At 47.1% G+C, this 27,437-nt stretch overlaps 1 protein-coding gene and 1 long non-coding RNA gene across 25 annotated transcripts in view; both read left to right on the top strand.

Moving 5' to 3' along the window:
* Positions 1–1,537, top strand: part of ABCC12 (ATP binding cassette subfamily C member 12) — a 74,649-nt gene extending 73,112 nt beyond the window's left edge. For 23 of the 24 annotated variants that reach the window (XM_070613605.1, XM_070613613.1, XM_008538269.2 and 20 more), the window contains 2 exons: positions 500–664; positions 766–1,534. In XM_070613605.1, coding sequence (XP_070469706.1) covers positions 500–664; positions 766–858 — 258 coding nt within the window. In that variant the 3' untranslated portion in view covers positions 859–1,534. Of the gene's footprint in view, positions 1–499; positions 665–765 lie in introns of all 24 variants that reach the window. The other variant, XR_011538405.1, reaches the window with a different exon arrangement.
* Positions 1,538–23,545: 22,008 nt separating this feature from the next.
* Positions 23,546–26,026, top strand: LOC139082432 (uncharacterized). Its single transcript, XR_011538407.1, has 3 exons — positions 23,546–23,674; positions 23,762–24,220; positions 25,891–26,026. It is a non-coding gene; the product is annotated as an uncharacterized lncRNA (long non-coding RNA).
* Positions 26,027–27,437: the final 1,411 nt, after the last annotated feature.

The raw sequence follows: 27,437 nt of genomic DNA, 5'->3' as shown, positions 1-27,437 counted from the left end.
AGAGAAATCCTGTGGGATGTTTCTTCCTACCAGCTTGTAGGATTAGAATAAACCACTTAGAAAGAGGAATAAAGGGGCTGACCCAGTGGCACAGTGGTTAAGTTTGTGAGTTCTGCTTCAGTGGCCCAGGGTTCGCAGGTTTAGATCCTGGGCACAAATCTACACACTGCTCATCAAGCCATTGTGGCAGTGACCCACGTAAAATAGAGGAAGATTGGCACACATGTTAGCTCAGGGCCAATCTTCCTCACCAAAAATAACCCCAAAAGAGGAGTAGAGAATATACAACCTTGTTTCTCTAGCCAGTCCCTCTGAAGAAGATGAAAGTGGTGTGATGTGGCTTTTATTTTGCTGTTGTTTTTCTAACTTTTTGAGATGGAGAATTAGTCATTACTTTTCAGCTCTTCTCTTTTTTTCATAGATAGAACTAAGACTATAAATTTCCCTCTAGATACAGCTTTGGCTTAGTGTGACTTTTACAACACTCCTTCCTCAACAGATCATTCTCCTTGATGAAGCCACTGCTTCCATGGACTCCAAGACTGACACCCTTGTTCAGAACACCATCAAAGATGCCTTCAAAGGCTGCACAGTGTTGACCATTGCCCACCGCCTCAACACAGTCCTCAACTGTGATCTCGTCCTTGTCATGGAAAATGGGAAGGTGAAGGAAGTTGCCGGCATCACCTCCCAGAGGCTTCAATGGTCTGGGCTCTCTGGTGGGTGGATATTTTTCTGACAATTTCAGCTCTTCTTCTCTTTCAGGTTGTCGAGTTTGACAAGCCTGAAGTTCTTGCTGAGAAGCCAGATTCTGCGTTTGCGATGTTACTAGCAGCAGAAAACAAAGTTCGATTATAAAGGTCCCTGGGGGGGCCACATCAGCTGATTTTAGAGGAGAAGGAGGATGCATGAGATGAGTGGATGAGCCTGAAAGAGGAGGGGCTGTCCTGTCTCCCACCCCTGATGCACAGATTGAGCTGGGTCGAAGGCTCCTTTCCCACCTCACCCAGCCCATGTCTCCTGACCTCACTTGGCGAGCTTGGGTTGGTTCTGGGTGGTGAACAGAGGTAGAAAAAACTAGTGGGTTAAAAACTGTCCCTCACCTCCTAAAACCCCGAGGGTCCCTCATGTGTCCCCACCAATACCATCTCCGTACCTGGGAATGGAAACATTGTAACCTTCAGTTAAAACTGGTCAAAGTAAACAGAATGGGAAAATGCCTAAGGATGGAGTTGGTGAAGATTCCCTGCCCTGTTATCAGAAGGAAAAACAGCAGAGTCTTCTTCCTGTTGAACTCCTACTCACATCTATTTTGAGTGTGTGACAAGCAATAACCACACAGATCTGTAGCATGAAAGATTGATTACAATGTTTGGCAAAAAAAAATTTTTAAATCATATTGCATGTTCCATTTGATCTATTACAATAACCAGGAAAACAAAGTGTAGTTTCTCTATAAATGACATTTTTATATCCTCTATAAATGGTCATTAAAATGCAGTAGGAAATTAAACTACCCTGAAATGTTGCCTTACAATTATTTTACTGAAGACATTCCAATTTCTGTACTTATTTCCTCTCACAGACCCTCATTGCTTTCTCCATTGACTCAGTGATAAACCTGCACAGTGTTTCCCCAATGAAAGGCTTTCTTTCCAGCCTCCAGGTTTGCTATGACAGAGGCAGAAAAGACATATTCCCAGTAGCCCAGGAGTGAGAACTGCTAATTCACAGCGATATTTGGGGGAAAAAAATAGAAAATTTGACAGGCTCCCGTGTAGTGTTTGCCAAGGAGACACCCACAATCTGGCTTTCTCATTCCTTAGGATCGAAGGGCCCAGAATGTTTCAGGGGTGTTTCCTGGACTCGCCTCCCGACCTCCAGGCTGAACTCTAGATGTGACACAGGGTGGTAATGGCCGGTAAAACTTGCATCCGATGTCTCCCACTTCCCTCCCCTTCTTAGTCTGGGTCACATACTTCTCCCCATCCTTCCAAACATGGAAGGCAGTGCCTGGCACATATTAGCACGTAAGAATGGGTGGTGTGAGTGCATGACACCATGATGAACTCATTCAAACACAGGCCAGAGCCTGACAGGTGTATTTGTATGTTGAGGGCTTAATCTGGAGAGGCTGAGATTTATAGCAGACAGGCTATCAGCCAGCATCTCAAAGGCTGGGCTGGTGGGCTTTGCTTCCCAAAAATCATCCTCCAGCTCTCCTCTGACCAGGCCCGGGCAGACGTCTGCAGGAGTGGAAATGAAGCAGGTACATCCAGCCACAGGTAGAACTCCCAGTCTGGTGAGTGTTAAGGTGCTGGCTAAGGCAGCTAGGCAGCGACTCTGCCATCAGCAGAGTGTGTACACTGTGAAGGACATGGTTGAAAAGGACATGAGTGAGGCGGCTCCTTTCGCAGGCAGCTCCATGCCAAGTTCAGATCGCCCTGTGAAAGGACACAGTGCATCTTTAGATGATTCACTGCCCTGACCTGAGCCTTCCTCCATCATGGTATGGGACCCTGATCTGAGGTCCTCAAACCCGCATCCAGTGGGCTCTGGAGCAGCCACCTCAGGTTGAGTGCAGCCATCACCTCAATGGATGTCAACGACTCCCCCGTGTGGCACCCTGACCTGGCAGGACTTGCTGGCCATGGGGAGAGGGGGAGAGGTGCTTTATTTTCTTTCAACTTGGCACCAGCCAGACAATCAGTCTATGATTCCAGGAAGCTGTCTCCATGAGGACAGGGGCGAACAGGGCTACATGATCCCCGTGGGTCATTCAGAGGTGCTGAAAGATGAATCACCTCCTACCACTGTTTCTGCCCACACTCCCTCTGGCTTGTACTGTCCAGGAGGGAATACCCAGCCTGCTACCTGGTGAGCCCCTGTGGCCAGCATTTTTCATGAATAATTTCACTGAATCTTCACCTCATCCCATGAGATGGACACTTTCATTATTCCCATTTTACAGAGATGGAAACTGAGGCTCATCGAGGTTAGTAACTTAGCTGCAAATGCACAGGAAGGAAGAGCCAGAGACAGGATTGGAACCCTAACCAGTCTGACTCTAGGGACCCTGCTCCTAACCTCCCCTCAATACCCCCCCTCACTCCCCTTTCCCTCTGCCTGTAGCAGGGACAGTGATGTGATGGCGGTCAGCATCACACATGGGGGACAGCTACTTCTGAAGGGATGGCTGTTGTTCGCATGTGCAATGACATGAAACAGTCTCAGTGAGCACCCCCACCCCACCCCTTACTGTCACTGAAATGTCAGCCAGGGAGAGACTATGTTGAATAATAACAACCAACGTTTAGCCGATATTCCTCAAAACACAGGCTTAGTTCACTGACTCCTCACCATCCCTGTGGGGTGGGTACTTGTGTTGTCCTTGTGTTACTGATGAGCAAACTGAGTCACTGGGAGTAACTTGACCAAGGTTACACCGCTAGTGAAATCTGAACCCAGGCGGGCTGCGTCTGAAATGTATGCTCTTCAGTTCCATGTAACAGTGCTGGAGACCAGAGATTGCCAGGTGAAAAAGAGCCCAGGGTTCAGACTTGTGAAGACTGTGTGTTGGTCAGGATAGACTCACTTGTGCTGTGAGCTCCAAATCCCAGCGGTGTATTTCCTGTTCGTGGGACATGTCCATCACGTCAGCTGTGCCTGTGCTTTCCCTCTTCCCTCTGTGGCCCAGACTGGGAGGGCACCCTCTGCCCAGAATGAGACTAGTGAGTCTTGTGGCAGAGGGAAGACAGACATGGAGATCAGAAGTGGCACATGCCACTTCTCCCACGTTTTGTGGGCAAAACATGGCCACTTCAAAATTCAACAGGGAGGGGAATACATACTCTGCCTGCATGGAGGGGTACCACAAGGCACATGGTCGAGCTTGTCACTGAAGGACGTTGTATATTCCACCTCCTGGGAGGAGTGGCAGATATTTTGAACAACACTACAACCTGCCACAGTTTGGGTTTGGGTGTTGGCTTTGCCACTGAGCGGCTATGTGATCTGGGGAATGTAGCTTGCCCCCTCTGAGCCTCTATTCTCCTAACTCTAAAATTTGGGGTTTGGACTGAGTGCTAAGGTTCTTTTAAGTCCTCAATACAGAAGAAACAAAAAGCAGATATGGAAATAGTTTCTAAAGCATCAAGGATGGAATTTAGACTTACAAGGGGATTATAATGAGCCCTAAATGTAACTGAATCTTTTCATAAATGTTAAATTTGTAAAGTAACTTGAACAAAGTTTGAGTTCTGAGTCTTCCCCGAGTGTCTACTTTGATACTCAGTAGGACATAAGAACTTCTTTGAAATTTTAGTCTCATTTTATTTTGATGCCCCAGTTTTGCTCTCTTCTTCTCATCTACCTGCCCACTCGGGGATCTTATGTTCAATGTCATGAATTAGAACCTCTTAAATATCCTTTGATAGGTGCCAGCAGAGAACAGAAGAAGCCACTAAAAACATTGTTAGTATAAATTAATAACAAATTGCCTGTGACGTGTTTCACAGTCAATTGTGTCCTGAAGCTAATTGTGAAGGTGGCTGATCTTGAGGGGTGGGCAAACTACAGCCTATGGGCCAAACCCAGCCTACCATTTGCTTTTATGAATAAAGTTTTATTGGAACACAGCCATTCTTATTTGTTAATGCCTTACCTATGGCTATTTTCACATTCCAATGACAGTTGAGTGATTACAACCAAATGTATGTCCTCAAAGCTAAAGGTATCAGTATCCTGGCTCTTTACAGAAAAACCCACTGACTCCTGGTTTAGGCATTGGTATGTGATGCAGTTCAGGTCAATGAGGTGTGAGAGGGTGTTGGCCGGGGGTGGGGGTGCGTTCTAGAAAGCATTCTCTCCCATTGCCTTGTGTGTACGTGGTGGTGTCTGAAGCTGTGGCAGCCATCTTGTGACCATGGAGGAAGTGGAGAGATGGACAGAGCACAGATCCTTGCTGGTGACATCAAGCTGCTGGGTTACCAACCCTACAGTCATCCCACCTCTTGTCATGTGAGAGCATGCATTTTCCTTATTGTTTGTGCCAGCTGGAGTTGGCTTGCTGTTACTTGCAGCCAAAAAAATCATAAACGATGCAGAAGACAGTGACGTCTTTCTTCCTGGGAAGATGCTGATACTGACCTGAAGAAAAGAGAACCCGGGGCCCTGCCCTGGGAGTTACACCCATCTCCCTCCACCTTAGATGTGGCCCAAATGAGCATTAGCTCACATCCAAGCAAGGAGGAGTTTCCAATTCTCATCTCCCCCCAAGGATTCATGCCATTTATGAATATTTCCCTCACCTTCTCTCCCTGCTGCTGAGGTCAGAAGGACTCGGAAAGAACTTACAGATTTTATTGTTGCTATTCAAGTGAACAGGTATGAAATTGGCCCAAAATGTTGGTTAAAATGTGAATATTCTTTGCTAAGAGTTGGAATCACTTTGGTCAGAACAGCATGATTTAAAATGAATTGAAAAACGCAAGAGGTCAGTTTGGGGTCAGATGGACGATCAAAGAAATCACTTTTCTTTTGGCCCTGTGTAGAAGGTCACCTCTGGGTGAGGCTAAATCCGACACTGAAACCTTCAAATAGATGCTGATTTCCACAGAGAGGGTCTGCCCGACTTCATCATGTGCACGTTCACGGCTCCTGCTGAAAAGCTTTCTCTCTGGGGGGACTGGCATTGAAGGGCCAGACCAAGTCTGTGTCTATGATTTCAGCACAAAACACGGCAGCAGGCAGGCTGAGCTCCACCCTCAGCTCCAGGAGCCTCCAGAGTGCTGGGCCTCCTTCACCTGGCAAAAATCACATGCAAAGAGACCTAAACTGGGTTTATGGCAATTGTTTTACATTTCTTAAAAAAAATTTTTTATTGTGTTAGACTATATATAACAAAGTTCACCATCTTAATCATTTTCAAGTGCATAATTCAGTGGCATTAAGTACATTCACGTTGTGCGACCGTCATGACCACCCACCTCCAGATCTTTTTCATCATCTCAAGTTGAAACTCTGTCCCTATTGAACAATAGCTCCCATTCCACTCCCCTGCAGCCCCTGGGAACCCCATTCAAGGTACCTCCTATAAGTGGGATCACGTGGTATTTGTCTTTCTGTGACTGGATCATTTCTCTTAGCATAATGTCTTCAAGGCATGTGTCAGAATTTCATTTCTTTTTAAAGGCCTCATTTTATAAGCGTGAAGTAGTATCTCATTGTGGTTTTGATTTGTCCCTGATGTTTAGTGACAGAGCATCTTTTCATGTGCTTATTGGCCTTGAATTTCTTTTAAAGGGAAATTTGCATGACATATAAGAATCTTGGGGCTGGCCCCGTGGCCCAGTGGTTAAGTTTGCACGCTCTGCTTCAGCAGCCAGGGTTTCGCTGATTCGAGTCCAGTCCTGGGCGCAGACACAGCACCGCTCATTAGGCCATGTTGAGGCAGCGTCCCACATGCCACAACTAGAGGGACCCACAACTAGAATGTACGGCTGTGTGCTGGGGAGATTTGGGGGGAAGAGGCAGAAAAAAAAAAGAAGATTGGCAACAGTTGTTAGCTCAGGTGCCAATCTCTAGAAAAAAAGAGTCTTAACCAAGAAATAGTGTTCTACAATCTTGCAAAGTTCTTTTCTCTAGTATAGCATCCTGAGGGAATCCTCTCACTGTGTCGGAATATGGACAGGAACTTAGAGACTATGGTTGTTAGCTATGGGCTAAGCACCTGACATATATCATATTAAGTCTTTAAAACAATTCATGCAGTAGAAATGGTTCTTCCTGTTTGCTCTGGGAGATTACGTAACATGCCAAAGGCTACCCAGATGGTAGGTAAGGAAACAGGATTCGCATCCCAGAGCTCACTCTCTCACTCCAATCCCTTCACTTTACAGATTAGGAAAGTGAGGCCCAGAATGCCTAAATGTGGTCCACATTCATCCAAAAAGTGGCAGGGGGAGGATAAGGGTTCTGAATTCCAGCTTAGTGCTATGTCCATGACGCCTCATTGATTGATGCACAGACTGTTCTGAAAAAGGCTGGCTGTGGCCCAGTTCTGTGACCCAAGCCATAAAGGAAATAAAATATAATAGTTCTTTCCTCCAGGGAACTTATAATGTTACTGGGGAAATGACTTAAAAGTGCCAAAGAGCATACAGTAAGATGCTGGAGGCTGGAGTGTAAGGTTAGATGTGAACTCATTCATTCATTCTTTCATTTATTTATTCATTCACTCACTCAGTATTTCACCTCATCATTCACTCTTTTGATCTTTCCTTCCATTTAAAAAAGGGAGAGGTGAATGAAGGTTGGAAGAGGTTAGAAGGATTCTGCAAACAACCAGCAGTCCTTGTAGGACAAGTGGGGTTGATGGGGACGGGGAAGGGTGTTCCTGGCTGAGGAAATCACCCAAAGCCTTGGAAGTGAGGATGAGCCTGGCTGAGGGAGACAGCGGGTGACTGCTAACTAGGGCTGAGAAGCACTTGGAAAATTGTCAGGTACTCTGCTGTCTGCCTCTCCAAACACAGTTGGAGACCACCAACAGCTCTCGGATACAATTGGTGATGGGAGAAGAGTTTGTTGTAGAAACAATTAGGACGGGCGCTGGGAAGAGCTCATTAGCAGTCAAGGGAGTGGGGCCAAGAAACAGCAGAACCTCCAACAATCCTGCTGCAGCGGAGCCATCAAAGTATGGGGGACAGAAATGGGTGGTTCTGCCGCATTACCTACCCTCCCGAGGGCAGGATGGGCGTCCTGAGGACAGACTGCCAGTGACATGTAAGGGTCACATTTGCCAGTCTGTAATGTGCACGCTGCCCCCACCAGCAGGAAGCTCTCTCCCGGGCATGAGGTGGAGGTGACCAGAGAGCCAAGGTCCCTCCAGTGCATCCGTTTCAATTGTGTGTCTCTCTGCTTCTGCGACTGGTAAATCAGAGCTCATCTGCATAGCAGGATCATTTAGGAAATGATGAGGCCACTCTGTGCAGAGAGCTCACTCGGCTTGGCAACCAGAGGGGCTCCTTGGGAAGTGGCTGTCACAACACTACAGCACTGATCAAGTCCTCAGTTAATTTTAGAGCCGAGCGTCCTCGCTCTGAGCAAAGGCAGCATGTTAATACCTGGACTGACAAACTGGAGGATATGGACGTGTGGCGCAGAGAAACAATCCCGCTCTGGGATTCTAGGAGACGCTGTCAGGACTCTGCCCAGAACCCCCGGTCACTCATATGTTTCAGTGTGCTTTTTGTCCCTACGTTTAACTCTTCTTCCCAGAATAACCTCAGGTTACTGGAGTCACTCTGTTCACACAGGGAAAGGCAGAGGAGCCTAGAAGTTTGCATTCCTCCTAGGCAGCACTGAGCTGACGTGCCCAGCTCCCTAGCCTCAGGGTGGGACCATTCTGAAGTTCCCACGTGGGATGAGGCTGACGGTAGCCCCGCAGGACTCTGCCAGAATCTGTATATAGGCTTCTCTCCTTCCTTGTCCTGCTTTCCTCTGGCCCTTACAGATTTTCCCGAGGAGCACTTCCTTGATAAATCACTAGCATAAAAATCCTTGTCTTGGGGTCTATTTCTGGGGAATCCTACCTAAGACAGGGGGTCAAAGAAATCTGAGCTCAAAACCAAACCAATCAATTCCAAGATCTGAGCACCCCTTGGAGGACCACCACCCACTCTGTTCTTAGCTCAGCCATGACGTAGGCGGTTCAGATGATGAGTCTCCCCTCCCCCACTGCAGTTGTCTCCAGCAGTGAGCCTAGGATGAAGACCAGGCCCATCAGAGACTCACACCTCTGTGGTGCTGTGAGAGGTTTGGGGTGGGAACATGACCCAAGTGGGGCTAGTCAGAGTCAAACCCAGGACTTTAGCTGGAACTAAGTTGGAGAAAAGGGGAGTTCTCTTTCTTGGATGGTAGGGACCACAGATCTCTTTAGCTTCAGATGTTATTTTAGATATCACAAGGAGAGCGTCTGCCTGAGAACGAAGCTAGCACAGAAGAAAGTGGAACCAAGAGAAGAAGATGTTACTGTGTGTCCTGGGCATTCCTCATCTCCTGCAACTAGCACAGTCCCCATTGGGGGATTTTCTGCAGGGGTTCTGCCGGCGGTGCTGACTCCTGGTGGTCCCAGAGCTTCCTAACCCCTAGAGTATCCAAATGTTCCCACCATGACAGAACCACACGGCGTTGTACTCTGAATGGGGAGAAGGCCCCTCACCAGATGGCCCCACTCCAGCCCATGGGGCCAGGCTGGGAGCGTGATGCTCTTTCAAGCCTAGGCCTCCCCTGCACAAAACCTCCTCCTGCAAATCAGTCTCTGAATCATGGCTAGGCCCGGGGATCCCCTGCTCTGCCACACTGTCCTACTAGCATCTTGAAGCACACAAATAAATAAAACATTTATTTAGTGCTTGTCATGTGGCAGACCCTGTTTTATGAGTTTTGCTGGGAGGGCCTCCTTTACTTCTCATAAGAGCTTGATGAGCACACGTGGTTGTCATCCACATCTTCCTGAGGCATAGGCAAGTGAAATTACCTGCCCAAGCATCATGCATTTTTAACTGCGGACCCTCCAGGACCACTTCAACTGACCCCATCTTAACAACAGAGTAATTACGAGCAGTTCTCAGGAACCAAGACCCCTTGTCCAGTTCAGGTCAGTTGAGACCACCAACCCATCAACTGGACCTGCACAAATGCCCAATAAGTGACCCTTTTGATGTCAAGGGGCTGAAAACTCCACCCTCAGATCATATTCACACTGCCGTTTTGTGAACGTGCATCCTCTGAAGTCGTGGAGCTTGACCACGCCTGTGCAGATCATTGATTACCTCACCTCTCCTCACCTCCAATCATCCATCTCCCCATGTCAGCCGTCCTGCCCTTCATCCCATAAGTTTTACCCCAGGCCCTGGATCAGGGAGACAGATGCCTCCTGTCTCCTTTCAGACTGATCTCACAAATAAAGCTAATTTTCTTTTCCCAAAGGCTGATGCCATAATAATTGGCTCTTTATGCGCATAGGGTGGCGAGCGCTTGCTCAGTAACAGTACTGTTAAGTTTTTCAATGATTATACATCTTTAATCACCTTTTATCATCACAACAGTTTCCTGAATTGGGATTATTACCTCTCATTTAGAATTAAAAAATAAAAACCCAACCCAAAGCATAAAAAGTTGAAACAAATTGCCCATGGTCAAAAAATAGCTCTCAAGTCAGCATTCATTCACAAAACCGTAGAAGCTCAGACTCAGAAGGAACTTCAGAGACCACACAATTCCACTTGCTCATCTAACTGGAGGGGAGACAGAGGCTCAAAGGAGAGAGAGGTTTGCCTAAAAGCAAGTTGGGATCTGGATTCTTAATTTTATCAGTTCTTTTATTCTACCATGCTCCTCGGAGAGTGTGTGACTCTCTCTCTCTTTGTCTCTCTGCATCTCTCTGTCTCTCTGTCTCTCTGTCTCTCTCTCTCTCTCACACACACACACACACACACACACACATCCTGCACCTGCCAACCCTCTAAGAAACTACTCACCTCCACCCTCAACCCCCAACTCTCCACCCCAGGACAACCTCCAAGTTCAGAAGGAGCAGAGGGTCTGGGCTAGCCACGGTCCTCTGAAGTGTTTCAGCTCAAACACAATTGGCTGTATTTCCCCTGAGGAAGAGTCCTCAGAGTCTAAAGGACTTTCAAGTTTCCCTGAATTTTTAGGGAAAGACAAACTGAGGGGGGGCAAGTACGTGATGAAGGGACCAACATTCCTGACAGATGGTCAGGGCTTCCTGTGCAACAGGGCTGCTGTGAAGGCTGTGATCTTCTTCCATCACTGTTGACCGTGAGTGTCTGGGAGAGTGAAGTGGCACAGGATGGCAGAGGAGTGCTTGACCAGTCAGGCAGGCAGGCTGTTGAACAGCCATAGCCAGCAGGCCTGTGAGCTATCACCAGCACAGAGAAGACATGGAAGGAGACTTCAGCCATGGGGAATTCATGGGCAGAAAGAGAAACCCATGTAAATGAAAAGCATCAACTCTACTACAGAGGTTATGAAGAAGGCAAATCAGCAGAGGCAATGCAGACTCCGACTGCTGAGCCAAGCCGCTCTCTTCTCCCTTCCGGAAAGCTGACACGTACAGATTGATGTACTATATCTCTTGAGTTGAAGTTGGCAGCACAGGTAGAATTAATGAAGGCAATAGCATGGAAATGCATTGTGTTAATAGACCCAAGCAGAGAACAAATTAAAACGACTTTCATAAATGAGTCCCAGCTAGGAACAGAAAGAAGATGCAGAGAGGACAACAGAAGGTGTTGGCGGAGGGGGAGACGTGTTGCGGATGGGTGGGAAGACGCTTAAAATGATTACCAAAAGTTATTTATTTGAAGCCTTTGGTGTCGGCAACCCTAGAGATGAGCTATCTGATTAAACTAAAACATGAAAACATGGCGGTAATTCAAGGGACTGACACCAGACAGGAGAATGAGGATGAGAGCAGAGGAAAATTTGAAAATCAAGAAAGTGAAGAGCATGACTCCACAAAATTGTGTTTTGCAACTGTGTGCAAAGAAGAGTCCCTGGAGGCAGAACTCCATTGGACCCCGGCGGATGCAGTGTCAGAGGAGCACTGCTCAGTGGGCTTCCGGCATCTGTGCTGAGATGGAGAGCTCCTGATGGTGCCAGTACCCACACTGGGGAGGAAGGCCAGGGACCAGTCAGATCTGGGCAGTGCTTAGCATTTCCAAGGAAAGATGAACATAACTCGAATGTTTCCTAAGGCTTCAGGCTTCACAATTTCCTGAGGATTGACTGGAGCCAGGGCAATGGGATCTCAGGCCGGGCAATGTGGGTTGGTGACTTTCCCACAACGGTGCCTATTTTCCTCATCTGGTGAAGAAAAGGCGGTGGGAATTTTAGTTTCTACCTGGAGCAGAATCAGTGGTCTCACCAAACATTCCATCTGCTCCGCCCTCATCCTCACCATGCCTAGCCCCCTTGCTTTTAGGGGAGGGATTTTTACAACTCCCTTGCAATTTTGGTTAATAGGCTTAAACAGGAGTGACACGTCAACATGGACTGATGCATGGAAGAGCCAATGCAAAACCCTCTAGATGTCTCTTCCACTATTTTGGCTACAGATGGCATTCCAAATGGTGGAGCCTCCATCATCTTGCGTTCCTGAGAAAGTATGTGAAGAGGAATTCTCCCTTCCACTCCCTACTCCTATTACCAGCTGACCTGAATAGAAGAGGTGGTACAACATGTAAGAAATAAACTTCTGGCATGTTAAGTGAAAGATAAATCTTCGTTGGGTTGATATTTTGTTACAGCATGGCCTAGCATACTCTGGCTAATACACTACCTAATAGGCACCAACCACTATACAAACTGACACTTGCAAAAGCACTATGATGCCAGTAAGCTGTCTTAAGACTTGATCATTTAAATTCAACAAGCATTTATTGTGTACCTACTAAGTCCCATTTACCTTGGGAGACAGGTTCATGGGTACATAATAAGGATGCAGTGGGAGAAGTTTTATTGTATTGGGTTCAAAAGTATCATGGGGAAACCAGAGAGCTGACTCCCAGGAGCTGAGTTGTGGGTGTGGGGTCAGGAAGATCCTACAGAGGTGGCGTCCTTTGACCTGGGCTTTGGAGGAAGAGTACAGATGCACTGGTAAAGAAGGCTGGAAGAGCACTCAAGTCAGAGAACTGAGGAAGACTAGAACACCTGCCTTCCTTTTGCTTCTCTATTGGACTAACTTACCTGCTGCCTAACCTTTAAAATGTTCTCAGGCACTGCCCCTTCCTGAGAGCTGTTCTCATCTCCGTCATCACCCACCAGCACACACAGAACCCCAACCCCAGGTTAGGTTGGGTGGCCCTCCTCTCCGCCTCTGCACCACTCCAACCCCATCACAACAGTATTTTGTAGTTCTCCAATGTCTTGTCTGTCTTGTCCATTATGTTGGAATCTCTTGATGTCAAGGACTGTCACTGTATTTCCAGAGCCAAGCAGGGGGTTTGACCCATAGTAGATAAAAACAGGAAAGGTGAATGATCCAATCAGAGACAACTCAAGATTTAATCACAGACCTAAGGAAATCTGGGTTCAATCTGGCTCCAGGTTCTAGGTGTAAGGAGGAGGAGGAGGATGGAGGGGAGAGGCTACACAAGGCAGGAGTCTACGCAGTCTAGGGGTCTTGAGAAAGTGCCATCCAGCTTGGAAAAACCAGCTGAGGCAGGAGAGGACCGACCTTTAAAAGCAAAACAACAGGAAGCAATTCAATGTGGTAAGGTCATGGAGGTGCCATGAGCTATTCACTTTGTTAAATTGTTAGTGTATTGGCTGTTGACCCAAAAAGAATACCTCTCTTGCCTATGATTTCTAATTTATCAATGAGCCTCTCTGGCTTTCTGGAATTTCTGTTAACACATGTAAGCATCTCAATGGTAAATTCCAGGTGTCACAGTTCTTATTGACATTTCTCCCAGGGTTAGACCTAAAGCTGATCCTGTGTCTGGACATCAACAAATACTTGATGAGCCCTTGCTCTGGATGAGACACAGGGCTAGGAGTGGGGAGGACATCACGATAGTACATAACTCAGTCTTTGAGTAGTTACAGTCTACCAGGGGAAACAGACACATTCTATCCTGTCTGAGGACCCCTCAAGGTGAGGATGGGGTATGGAGCAAGCCCAGCTAACAGCAGGCATCATGGTGGTCCAGGGACTGAAGACTGGCTGGGCTGGTGCTTACTCTAGAGGCTTAGGATAGGAGAGAGCCAGAAGGGGAAATAAGCTGTTTCCCAAGGTCAGTAAGAATCAATACCAGAGGAGCCCACTTCTATGCTCAAGTTTAAGGAGGAAGCACAGGGCCAAAATGGGAGAACTTTTGAAAAGTCAGAAGTCAAGCAAACTCAAGCAAAGACTGGAGTGCAGTAGACAGCGAGGGACAGAATGAGAGGAGAGAGAAGATCTAAGACACTTTGCCGTGAACTGGGCTGGAGGTCCCCATGCCCACTTTTGTTAGCCATTAGCCATACCTTTTGTAGGTGGGTAGATTTGTTTAAAGGCTCAGGGTCTGGATGTACATTTATGTAGTGCTTTAAGCCATGACCCAGAAAACCCAGTCCCAAGGTAGATCTGAGGTCAAGAGAATCCAGCAAATCCAGGGTAATTTCAAAGGAAGCACTCCTGGCCTTGATTTCTATTCTTCACACACCAAGGAGGGCACATATAGACCTCAGCCATTCTTAACACATTCCAGTTTTCTCTTCTATCCACTTTGCTCGCGGGCTGCAGCAGCTCCGAACTTATTCATTCCCCAAACCACCGTGAAAAACCGCATCCTCTAAACCCTGCCTCTCAGACCTCGAATTTTCCTCACTCTCGTCTCCAGATTCTGTGCTTCTGAGTCTGCAGAGCTGGTCTGCTGAGTCGTCCCCTTCTCGGAGGGTGGGGGCAGGCACGGCCATAATGCTCAATAACGGGAAGGGGGTCAGGAGAGACTGGACACATTTCTCTTTTAAACATTATGTCCCATCACCTATGTAACAGACCACCCAAGCCGAACGTGAAGCAAATGCCTAGCAGAGGCCTAAAGCTGTGTGAGTGCAGGCTGAGCCAGCATTCCCCAACCTCACAGAGCTTTCCTGGCACGGTGCTGCGGGGTGTCCCAGAGAGGACATTTCAAGTCTTTCTAGGGCAAGGTCCAGTCTCCTGGTCTGTACTGACATTCGAGAGGCTGTCTCCCTGTGCCTCTGTGATGGTCTGGACTTCAAATGCAGGTTTGGTCTAGCGTTTCCCCGTTGATTTTCCTCCTCGCTGCTTCCATGTCCTCAACCAACATTATTAAATGCCTGTGCTTTGATGGTGGGGCACACCTTAGATTTTCCAACCATGAAACGATCCTATTCTATAACACGGCAGGCACTGCCTCGCTCAAACGCCTCTGAGTCCTGGAATCAATCCTGCCAAAGCCAAATTGTTGAAAAAAACCTCCCTAGCCATTTCCCATTCATCTCAAATGCTGAATTTCCTGACACAATTGCCCAGTCCTGGGTGTCTCAGCCGCTCTGTCTCACAGCTGGAGGAGGTTGGGATGATTTCCTCTCAGAGAGAAGCAGAGCAGGACCGACAGTGCCTCACAGGCAGCGAAAACAGAAATTTTTTGTGAAGTGTGAGTCCTTTAAGAATTAGCCTAATCCATACACCGCACTTGAAGTGTGAGAATGGGAATTCAAAGTGGGTCCTGTAACGGCTGGTAAAGCCATTTAATGCCCATGTCAGCCACTTCCAGGCAGACCGGGCCTCCGAGAGGGCTCTGTCCCTGAGGAGTCCTAACCCCACAGATCTAGGGGGCTGAACATCCCCTAGCCAACATCGTCCCTGCCTCACACCCCGGTCAGCCATCCTATCCTTGACCTCTTCCCTCCCAACAACTCTGCGACAGGTCTGTGTCCTTCCCAGGAATTAGAGCTATGCTTCCCAAGGAGCTTTCTCCGGAACCCCAGTCCCTCAAGATGAACCGTGAGAAAAGGGTTCCTCAGTCAAATACATTTTGGAAAGGCCCCAGACTAGAACCCTTGTTTGGAGATATATAGTGCAAGTTGGCTGTGTCTTAGTGTGGGTTTCCCAAAAGAATCTCTGAGATAAAGATTCTTGTTTCCTGAAAGATGTATTATAAGAGGGGGGAAGTGAGACAGTGAAGGAAAAGCAGCCCATAAAGGATGAGTTAGAGAGCCAGTGTACCACTGGGAACTGGAGCTTAATCCCACTGGGGAACTCTGCAATCAGTTAGAACACAGGCCTGCCGATCACCCCTGCCGAGGGCGGTGTGGGAAAGCCAGGGTGGTTCCATGCCACCTACTGTTGCTCTCTTGAGGGCTGCTCCCGGGGAGCGTTCGTTCCTTGGCATTTCTTGCTTGCCTTGGGTGGGCACAGTGGGCTCAAGTGTCAAACCAGCCCTCAGGAACCGAAGTGCAGGTGCTGAGGATGGAAGCAGGGCTGCACGCTCTCAAGTGGGAAGAGCGAGGGGTGGGTGGACACCGACAGCGACTGCCAGTTTACTAACCCAGCATTTTCAGAACTTATTTGATAACAGAACTTTCTCTCCCCACCTGCCCTACAAAAGAACATCAGTTTACACACTGACAAATTTTGGATAAACCTGGCTCAAACACTTAGCAGGCAGACACATAAAACTAAAAGCTGGATGCGGTGCTTCTGTTATAAGAATAACAGGCTTTTTGGCCAGGGGAGAGGACACCTAAGGAGCGGGGTAAGTGCAGGAAGTGTTATCAGGCAGGGAGCCCACCAGCCCTTCTTTTCTTGGAAGCCTGCGGACATATTTGGCCCAGTAAAAGGAAGAAATGTCCTAACTGGCCAGCTACCAAGAGGATGGAAGGACAGTGAACTCGCAGCCCCAGACAAGTTCTCACAGCATCCAAGTTCTGGGGGAGGAAGTGCAGGGGACAGCATTAAGGGAGGGGATATTTGTTTGAAGGCCAGACATTCCAGCTCTGAGATTTTGTCATTTTAAAGTCTTCATTTTGATTCTTCAGACTCCAGGATCGAAGGGTAGGAAGAAGGGAAAATCCAGGGTTTTCTCCCCTATTGCTGGGCTTATTTGGCATCTCCAGCACTAGCTGTGGCTCCCAGCGCCCTGAGCAGCCTCTGCCGTGGTTTAGTTTCTGCTGGTAGGTACCAGCTTCCGAACTGCAGATGGAAGACGGACGGCTCACTTCTCTCACAGCAGAACTGCCCCCCCGCCCCCATTATGCATTTCCCCATTGGCTGAGGGGAAACCTGCCCTTTTCACAGAACCAGGGTGGGAGGAGGGTCCCATGTGGCAAAGGCCATTCTCTTTCTTCCTTCTTTTACCACTTTGTTAAAAGTCCCACAAGAAACTCAGCCTGTGCTGATTCCAACCTTGCCTCAAGCCTCTAGCTTACCAGGGAGGCAGGCAAACTCTGGGCTCTTAACTCAAAAAGTTGTGCCTTTCTGTTGGTAAGAAATAGTAGTTGTCCTTTGTTCAAAGAATCATAAAAATGGATTAGCCCCTTGGGAACCTACAGATTTGGTTTAAATTAATCTTCCAAAAATGTATGGGAGAACACAAAAGAAAAATCCCAGATTAATAATAAAAAAAACTGAGGCAGAAGAAAATTAAAGAAAACGAGCAGATTTAATTCCCTGATTCCAGCACCATTCCCCTGTCTGCTCTCTATAGTATTCTGTATCCTAACAGAGTGGCCCTGGGTATGTGGTGTGGTTCCAGGACCCTTCTAACTCAGTTTACTCAGTACCTTCTGACACTTCCCAGAGGAGAAATGCCCTTTTGCATTTTAATTCACCCAAAGAGACAAAGTTCTGGGCTGGCTCCAGGGGAGACAGTGCGTTAGGAAGTGGGGAGGAGGCTATGCTTGTCAACGACCTGCTTTTCTCAGATCCATTCCATGCATTTTTCCCCCCTCAGTGTCATGGGAAAATGCACTTCACAGACTTCCTTGCTCCCTGGCTGGGATGAGAGGAGGAGAAAAGCCAACGTATTTCTTCCCACCTCCCTCTGTTTACTATGGCGTCTGTGGCAATGGCTATGTCTCCTCCACTGCTTCAGCCTCCACCAGGCAGTCCCTCCTTCCATTGTCCCAGGTCCTTCCCGGCAGCGGTGCCATGGTTTTAGCTCCTACCAGAGGCCTGGCTTCTGGACGCTATAGACTCATCTCTTCCCACCGTCCTTCCAGCCATCAGGTGGTAGTGACTTCCTGCCTTTGCTAATTTTGTGCTCACCTCACTGTCCTTGGGTTGGCTTCTTGGCTCTTGCATTGCCTGTGTCACCAATTCCTTGTATTAAGCTGCTTCTCTTTGGAAGATCTAGAGTGATTTCTGCTTCTCTGACTTGATCCTAATTAAGATAGCGGTCTGTCCTACGGCTTGGGGACAAAAAAGTCCCTATTACCCTCCATGGGTCAATCAGATGAGAAGCTGACTGCCCCAAATGAGGAGTGTTCTTAACAGCAGCCAGGCTGCAAGAAGCCAGGCTTTGAGCCAACATCATTATCACACAACAGCTACAGAGGCCCCTCAGTGCCATAGTTTCCACAATTTCCCTCTGCCCTGACCCAGAACATTCTAGGATTGTTGCTATTACTTACTATTATTATCCTATTTTAGAAATATGGAAGTTGAAGCCTGAAGAGCTGAAATCAATTTCCAGAGGTCAGTGTGGGGTTTGAACCTGGGCAGTCTGTCTCCAGAGCCTGTGCCCCTGACCGCTATACTGCTTTGATCCCCAGACTGTGGGGGCTGCTTCACGGATAAAGATGCTCTCTCCAATCCAGCAGTAACGAGCCAGCCATCCTCCACACTCCCTTACCATCTATGTGGACGCTCTGAGGGCATTTGTGAGATGCTTGGTTAGGTTAGGGTGGGTGCCACTCACAGAATGGAGCAAAGCTCCTTACTCCATGAGCAGATGGAGCTGTGACACCACCCTCATTAGCAAATTCTCTGAACAATTGGTGACAACCATTGACGCAAACTTCTTTTCTTCCAAGAACGTTTTAGGCCATAGACTAAAAGGTATGTCCCTCCCCTTTCCCTTGGAGCCAGGCCTCATTAAGAAGAGAACTTAGTTGTGTCCAAAAGTTCATCAGAATGACAAATTAACTAAGCTTTTTATAAACTGTAGCCTCGGGAATGAGGAGGAACTGGGTTATTCCCCATGAGTCTGCTCCACTGACGCAGTTGTCTTGCAACAAGCCCTGTGTGGGGTGCCTGGGAAGGCACAAGGTGCCTATTAGGGAACAAGAGAGACGGAACTGAGGCTGACCTGATTTCTTACTGGGGAACTGTCAAGTGGCGTTGAGACTAGAAACACCAGAGGGAATTTGTTTCAGGTATTTATCATCATCACTATCATCATCAATGACAGCATCATCTTCAGCCCCACACAATATTTATTAAGTCTGTTGGGTTATACACTTTGTTATAGCAGTCAAATAAATTTGGGGTAATTAATTATGAAACTTGGGCCCACATCTGGACTCAAGTCTATCAATTAAACATCCATCAACCATTTTCTGAGCATGTGTGATATACTGGCTGCACATTAGAACCACCCAGAAAGATTTACAATAAATCCTGGGCCTAGGCCTCACCTCAGGCCAGTTACACCCAAATCCCTGGTCAAGGGACCTGGCGTTTGTATCTTTTAAAAGCCCCACTGGAGAGTCTAATGTGAAGCCGACATTGAGAAGAGCTGAGAGAATAAACGTGGTAGGAACTGTGGACAGATTAAATAAGCCCCTGACCTCTAGGTACTCACTGCCTCGTTTGGAAAACAAGATGCAGTTAAATAACAACGTACGTGTTAACTCATGAAACAAGACAACAACTCAAGAAGGGACAAACAAGTCCAGAGGGATGGAGATGAGAGCGGGTTCAAGTATTCAGGAGTGCTTTATGGAAGAACTGAGAATTGAGAAGGGACTGCAGGAGAGGCTGATAGCAGTTGGATCATGCCAAGCTGAGGCGGTCCCGTAGTTCTAGAAAAGAAGATTAAATTTGTTATGTCCTGAAAGTGGTAGCTAGATCAAGACCATATTAAATGGTGGGTCAGTAAGAGAGAAGATCAAAAGGCTGGTCATGGGCTGGATTGAAAATGGCCTTGACTATGTTGCACAACAGAGTTCTAGAACTTATTCATTGTGTATAAGTGAAACCTCATACCAACTGAACACAGTGACTATAGCTAACACTACAGTATTGTGTACCCGAAAATTTGAAATTTGTTACCAGGGTACATCTCATGTTAAATGTTTTTACCACACAGACAAAAAAGGACACAAGGAAACTTTTAGAAATAATGTCTATTATCTTGACTGTGGTGATGGTTTCACAGGTGTATGCATATGTTCAAACTCATCAAATTGTATACATTAAGTATGTGTAGTTTTTGTGTATATCAGTTATACCTCAATAAAGCTGTTTAAAAAAAGAAAGAAAGAGATGAAAATGGTCTTTACTGCAAACTAAGATGCTTGGCTTTTATCCTGTACGTAATGGAAGACCTGCTGATTTCTGAGCAGGCAAGTGGCAAGATGCAGAGATTTTTGATTTTTCCTCATTGGTGGTTTGGATTTATAATATAATGAAGTTTGGTATGAACTGGAGTGGAAGAGAAGGACGTGGGGAAAGAGAGGGCATTTAGAAGGCTATTGTATTATCTCAGGAATGAGAACTTCGACCACGACAAAGGCTTTGCAGAGAGAGAAAGATGGAAGAAATGCTCTGGAAGAAGAGTCAATGGGCCCTAGTGACCTGCGGGTCCTGGCCTGGGTGACTTGGGGGTGGTGCTATTAACCAGACTGAAAGGCAGCCAGCCAGGCACAGTGGAAGATTTAGGATTTGGGGAAGCTGGCAGGATGTCAAACTGTGGCTCAGTCACTTACCAATCAAGTGAGCTTGGACTTTCAAATTCAGTTTTCATATCTGTATAGTGGATCTTATAATATCTGCCTTGCATGTTGGTTGAGAAGATCACAAATAATGTATATGTAATGCCTACTACAGGGCCTTGCACAGAGTAATAGCTCAGTTGGTGTTATTATTTCTAGTATTATTGTGAAACATAGGAAAAGATATTTGGGGGGATGAGGTTACGTAACAAGTTGTTCGTTTTTAAGACACGCTATACTTGCAGGATGTCTCAGCAGAAATGTCCAGAAGGCAGTAGGTAATATGTGCCCAGTGCTAAAGTAAAGGCCTGAAATAAAGACAGGAGGATCATCTGCATAGACGTGACTACAGAAACTCAAGGAGGTGGATGAGAATGTCTGGGAAAGGTATGTAGAGTAAAGAGAAAGGAAGTTCAAGAATAAGGTTGGACTGTATGGAGGTTCCTCAAAAAATTAAAAAGAGACTATGGTTCAGCAACTGCACTTCTGGGTATCTATCCAAAGAAAACAAAAACACTAACTCGAAAAGACTTATGCATGCCTATGTTCACTGCAGCATTATTTACAACAGACAAGACATGGAAACAGCTCAAGTGCCCATCAATGGGTGAATGGATAAAGAAACATAACATATATACAGTGGAATATTACTCATGCATAAAAAAAGAAGGAACTCTTGCTGTTTGTGATTACATGGCTGGACCTCTTGAGGGCCAAGAGAAACAAGTCAGACAGAGAAAGACAAATACCATATGATCTCACTTCTATGTGGAATCTAAAAAAAGAAACGAAAAGCAAAAAGCAAAAATCAAGCCATAGATACAGAGAACAGACTGGTGGTGGCCAGAGGTGGAGGGTGAGGGGTGGGCAAAATGGGTGAAAGGGGTCAAAAGGTACAAGTCCCAGTAATGAGGCAGTCCTGCCACGTAAAGGGACAGCATGGCGACTATAGTTACCAATACTGTACAGAATATTTGAAAGTTGCTAAGAGAGTAGATCTTAAAAATTCTCATCACAAGAAAAAATGTTTGTAACTACCTGTGGTGACAGATGCTAACTAGACTTATTGTGGTGATCTTTTTGCAATATATAGACATATCGAATTATTATGTTGTACACCTGAAACTAATACAAAAAAAGATATGCTAATAAAAAAGAATGGGTTTGGATTTTGTATCAGTCGGGACTCTGGTTACGAGTGACAGAACTCTAACTCAACTGGCTTAAGAAAAGAAAATGTAGAAGGGAGGAACAGTTATCGACTTCAATAACCAAAGGGACGGGGGGAGACACATATGGCTTCATACATGGTTGCGTGGTTGAATCAAGTGCTCCAAGATGTTATGGATGACATGAGGATTCTTCCTTCTACTTTCCTTCAGGATGGCTTCATTCTCAGGTGTGTTCTCCCTGTGTTATGGTAAAGATAGCCCCAGGGCTTTATTCTGTTAGCTTAGAATCCCAACAGAAAGAGGGCATGTCTTTCCCAACAGTTACAGCAAAAGAACCAAGTCTGCTTCTCATCAGCTCATTGGTCTTGGGCCCATCCCTGAGACAATCACTATGACTTTGCCCAAGTCTGGGTCACACAAACGCCCTCAGGCCTGAGGAGTGGGCTCAGACCCAACCAAACATGAATGGAGGGTAGAGAATGGTGTCTGCCCAAAGGAACATTGGAGGTGCTGTTAGTCTACTAGAACTGGGGTCCACAGGCCAGATCCCTTCCTCCTACAACTCATTTTTGTAAATAAAGTTTTATCAGAACACAGCCACCTGCATTTGTTTATGCATTGTCTGAGCGGCTTTGAGCTACAGCAACAGAGCTGAGTGGTTACTACAGAGACCATCTGGCCTGCAAAGCCTAAAATATTTACTGTCTGGTCCTTTATGGAAAAAGTTTGCCAACTGTTGCCCTAGGATCAAAGTCCAAGCTCCTTCTTTTTTTATTTCATTTGTCTGTTTGATTCACTCTTGTATCCCCATTGCTGGAAGAATGACTGGTAGATGGTAGACACTTAGTGAGTATTTGTGGAATGAATGGATGAAGGGAAAGTGGGTACTGGGTTGGTATAAAGACTGGATGTCTGCTACCAAATCAGCACTTCATGGGGGATGGATTGAGGGACATGAGGAAGAGCAGAGGAGGAAAGGAGACTCACTCAGGAGCCACGTCTCTGGAGGCCCATGAGGAGAACAGCTCGGAGAGAAAGGTCAGCTGTGGGAAGGCCTGAGTGGTTTCATGGACCTGGCTGGTAAGAGGGTGTCCAGCATGCTGAGCTTCCCCGAGGCCGGTTCAGTGCACGCGGCCTGCAGAAGGGCTGGTGAGGAGGTGGAATCAGCTCATGTGTGCCACATCTGGGGACTAGGGAGGAGCAAAGCCTCAGCAACCAAAGGCCATGTGGGAAGGGGGACAATCGTTCACATCCAGATTGACAGGAGGGATGAAGGGAGAAGGCTCAGCTTCTTAAAATGCCTAGGTCCTTCTCTCCTGATCTTGGCTTGGAAGTTAAGCGGTGAGAGCCCAGCCTGTCTGCTCTGACACCCATCCTTCAGGCGGCTGAGAAGCAGACCACACCAAGTCCAGCATCACACAGGGTTAAAAGGGTCTCCTGTCTGCCTACCGACTAACTCATGTTTTCCTCCAAGGTCCAGAGCTCTGGGCTTTTCCCGTGGGTTTAACAACTTCCAAGTCTTTGTAATAAGCCCTGGGGGAATTGTCCTGTATGCGATATTAAAATTTAAAGCAGGACGTATAAGGGCTGGTCTTTCTTCTTTTTTTCTCTTGAACTTAATTCAAACACCTCTTCTGCTAACTTTATTAGAGTATATTAGTTGATCACCCAACATGGTTTCAGTTGTATTTGAATCAATTTTAACATTTGCAGAGAATCCTTAAAGGCAAGATCAAGAGTTACAATTCATTCCTCCAAGCGTCCATTCCCGCCCAGAGAAGTTCTTGACGCGCTGGTTTTCTCTGCGCACGTCCGGAGTGAACTAAGCTTAGTGAAAGCAGCAGCCAGCAGTCTCAGCACTCAGTAGGCGTTCGCAAATCCATTTCCCCTCCCTTCCCAGCCCTCCCAAGACGCGCCAGCGAGCGGGCTGGTGCTGCCCACCGGCCTTTGATGCTCAGAAGGGGAACTGTGGGGACTGTTTAGACTCCCAGAAAGGAAAGGAGTCTTCGCATCAACTCACGGCCTGGGGTCAGGTATGCAAGGACTCCCCTGGGATGCTGTTTCAAATAAGCTTTTGCAGTTAGGGTTTGTTAACAAGGTCGTTTACGTTGTCATCCCAGGTAGGAGTTCGAGGTTTCGTTAAGTCATTGCCTGGGAAGAGAAGAGATATTCTGCCGCCTAATGGAGGACTCTCTCTCTCAAGGGTGCTGTGGTGCTTTTCTCACTTGGTTGGTGGCAGCTGCTGGTGAGGGCATGAGGATAAAAGCAGGGACCGTGAGGCCCCAGGTGAGGTCTGCTCAGCCCACCCCTCACTCTTTGACAGTTGACTCTTCTGGACAAAAATCAAGTCAGAGCCGGGCCCCAGTTTCACAGGACTCGTTGGACAAGTGAATTTGCTGAGTCACACCCTCTTCTCACCCGTCTCCAGCTCTGCACCTCCCACCCAGGGGCTCCCTGACCCGGCTGCCTCCCCGACCCCACACAGTGTTGGTGTGAGCCTACATTTGTGTGCATTTGTGTGTGTTGAAAACCAAAAAGCTAACTTCATCCTCCAAGAAGTAAAAATTGGATCAATGCAGGTGAGCAGGGAGGGAGGGATGGGGATGTTTAGGTTCCTATTCATGTCTGGAGACATATTTAGAACAGTTGAAACTCTTAAAGCCCTTCCTTTTGGGATCCTTTTGTGGTCCTGCATGTTCCAGCTTGCTGCCACTAGGGGCTGCTGTGGTCAGGGAGTAGAACCAAGAACGAGAGAGCTGTTTACAGAGAGGGAAAAAGAGAGAAAAGACAAAGCAACGATTATTTCAGTCCATGAATATTTTTGTGATTTCAGAGGATTTGAGTAGTGTGCTTGGCCCCTTGCCCCCATTTTGCAAGCATGTGACTCCTTTCTTGCAGAGTGGCCCTGCCAGGTCGGCCCCATCAGAAGTTCCCCTGCATTTGATCTGCAGGCCCTGTGTTGAAAAGGCTGCCATGGCTGCGATGGGCTGGGCTAGATGCCGTGCTTCATCTCCAACATGGTACTTAGGGGAAAAAGCTCTTCTGAGGATACAGAGAGGAGGTGGCTTCTCCATAGCAAGTCGGGAAACGATCGTGGCAGAGAGAAAACCAGATGGGGGCTGAGGGGAAGGTATGGTCAGCACCTCTACCCAGATTCTGTAACTCTCCACGGGGCTAAGACCAAGATAAGGAGCTGTCGGCACGTCTGTTTAATCCCACACAGCATTTATTGAGCGCCTACTACATACAGGACACCTTACTCTAGTTCAGCAATACTTATATGAGCCCTCTTCGGGAGAGCCAAGTTAGAAACGTGGAGGGATAGGTAGGGGAAGAGCTGAGAGGCTTTTGAAAACAGAGCTCACAGGAGCAAGGAAAGTAAGAAAAGCCTGTAAATTGCATCTATTTAATTTGCCAGGAAATAGAAACTGGATGGGGTAAATGGTGAATTAAAGGGTAGTGTGTGATGCTTCCTTTATTTCCTGCAGCTAAAAAGCAGGAAAGCTAGAAAAATGAATCCCTGCTGAGGGAGTGATTTCCTGCGTGTTGCTAAAAGGTCATGGTGGCATTGTTATTATTACTTTTGTCATTCTTATCTTGGACATTTTTTGCCAGTGTGAGCAATTGTCCACAAAGGACATGCATCATTGTTTATCAATTTAGCCCTTTCACTTTGAAAAAAAAAAAAAGCAAAAACTCATTTCTCCCCGATTGGAAATAGACCTGAAATCAGACAGTCTTCAAGTCACAGTATTTTGGTCTGGGCGTGGGCACTCATACTTTGGCACCTCAGGCTCCAGAAGAGGATCTGTAATTTCAGTGAGGGCAGCATCCTGGCAAGACGTCTGCGTTTGCTCTCTGCAGCCCTCCCCTGGGAGCAGATGGCTCTGGAGGGAAATAACACAGTTCGGAGCCATCATCCCTAGATTCTCCTCGTGTAGCCAGGCAGCCTTGATCTGGGCACGCTTTGGTGTCTAGCCTGGTCCCCCAGAGACAGTGGGAGATTTCTGGACATAGTCAAAGTTGGACCTGTGTGTAGAGGTATGGGGAGCACGCTGGGAAATGCTTACTCGTACTTGGTGTCTGTGCATATCAGTAAACTTCTGTTTCTATCTTCCCCTCCATTGCCCTCTGCCGATGGTACAAGAAGCATTAGGCAACATGTGTGCGACGAGCCTGGTCCATTGTCTGGCAGGTTTCATGTGCTCAACTTTGTGATTCTCTCCTCCTCTTCTCCCTTCCCCATCAGCTTGCACCTCCCCTAATCAGAAGCTGTCAATCCAGTGACCGCTGGTGAGGAAAGACTGGCCTCCTATCTGGTGAGTCAGGAATGGCCACGGCGGTCAGTTCAAGGGACCAGAGGACAATTTTCTCGGGCTTTCCAGGGCCAAGTGGAGGAGCATCATCAGGGTGAAAATCTGGATGGGAAGCTGATAACTCAGAGAAACAGACCTAACAGAGACACTGTGGGAGTCTGAGAGGCCTCCTTTTGCTGAGAGCAGAGGGCTTTAAGAGTCTTCTGGGCTCTGCTTGAGTTATGTGTCTTCTGCCTGTGAAGCATTTGACAGGTTTAAATGCGTTAGACTGAGCGGGTTTGTTGTGAAATGCAGTACACATATGCTGAGTATTTTAGCAGAATCATAGTCACCAGGAATGCCTTCTTCTGGTGTGAAAACACAAATACTTCCTCCCTCCTTTGATCACAATTCCCAGCACAGAGACCTCTGGATTTACATAAATGTAAAGATGAATTTGAATGTCTAGGAATCACACCCTACCAGATTTCTCAGTTTTGTCTTTTTTGTGGAAGGTTCAGCACTCAAGGACTCTTTGAGATGGAAGTGGCTACTGACACTAACGTCTCTGAGGACTTTCATCATTGTCCTCCCTGCCCAAAGGGTTACTCAGGAACAGCAGCACCAGCATCCCTGGAAGCTTGTGGACGAGCAGAATCTCAGCTCCAAACCAGACCCAAGGAATCAGAGGCTGCAATTTGACAAGACCTGCAGGTAGCTCACGAGCACGTGGAGGTTTGGGAAGCACTGTTCTTCAGCTCCGACATGTGCCAGCCACTTCCCCCAAAGACAGCCAGCTCTTCGAAACTTTTCTACTCATCAGCTATCATTGAGCTTTCTGAAGCAGCATGTAGTAAGTCAGCCCCTTCTTTTCCAAGGAAACCTATCACTTCACTCACCCCGTAAATATTTTTGGTGTGCCCACTTGGTGCTCAGTGTTTGCAGGGGAGGAAAGATAAATACGTGCAGAAGCAGTTCTGAATCCCATTATTCCTCCTTCAGGCTCCCGATTCAGTTGTTTCTCAAATGATACGGCGTTCAGACTCCTTTGTCAATCTTCTTCAGCTCATCCAGTTGTCAAAGTAATTCTTTCAACATTAATTCATTCAAAAAGATTGATTAAGTCCCTCTTAAAATCTGGGAGTTAAGACCATCCATTTCATTTTTCCTTTTTTCTTAACCATAAGATCCTGCAACCCCACTGCTGGATATTTATCTAAAAGAATTGAAATCAGGATCTTGAAAAGATGCTAGCATCTCATGTTTACTGTAGCACTATTCCCAATAGCCAAGATGTGGAAACAACCTAAATATCCACCAGCAGATGAACGGATAGAGAAATTGTGGTAGGGGGCTGGCCCAGTGGCGCAGCGGTTAAGTGTGCACATTCTGCTTCTCGGCGGCCCAGGGTTCACCAGTTTGGATCCCAGGTGTGGACATGGCACCACTTGACACGCGATGCTGTGATAGGAGTCCCATGTAAAAAGTAGAGGAAGATGGG

The sequence above is a fragment of the Equus przewalskii genome, chromosome 3 (assembly GCF_037783145.1).
Source record: "Equus przewalskii isolate Varuska chromosome 3, EquPr2, whole genome shotgun sequence".
Taxonomy (NCBI): domain Eukaryota; kingdom Metazoa; phylum Chordata; class Mammalia; order Perissodactyla; family Equidae; genus Equus; species Equus przewalskii.
The sequence above is the reverse complement of the archived record's forward strand: the minus strand, read 5'-3'. Positions and strand labels throughout refer to the sequence as shown.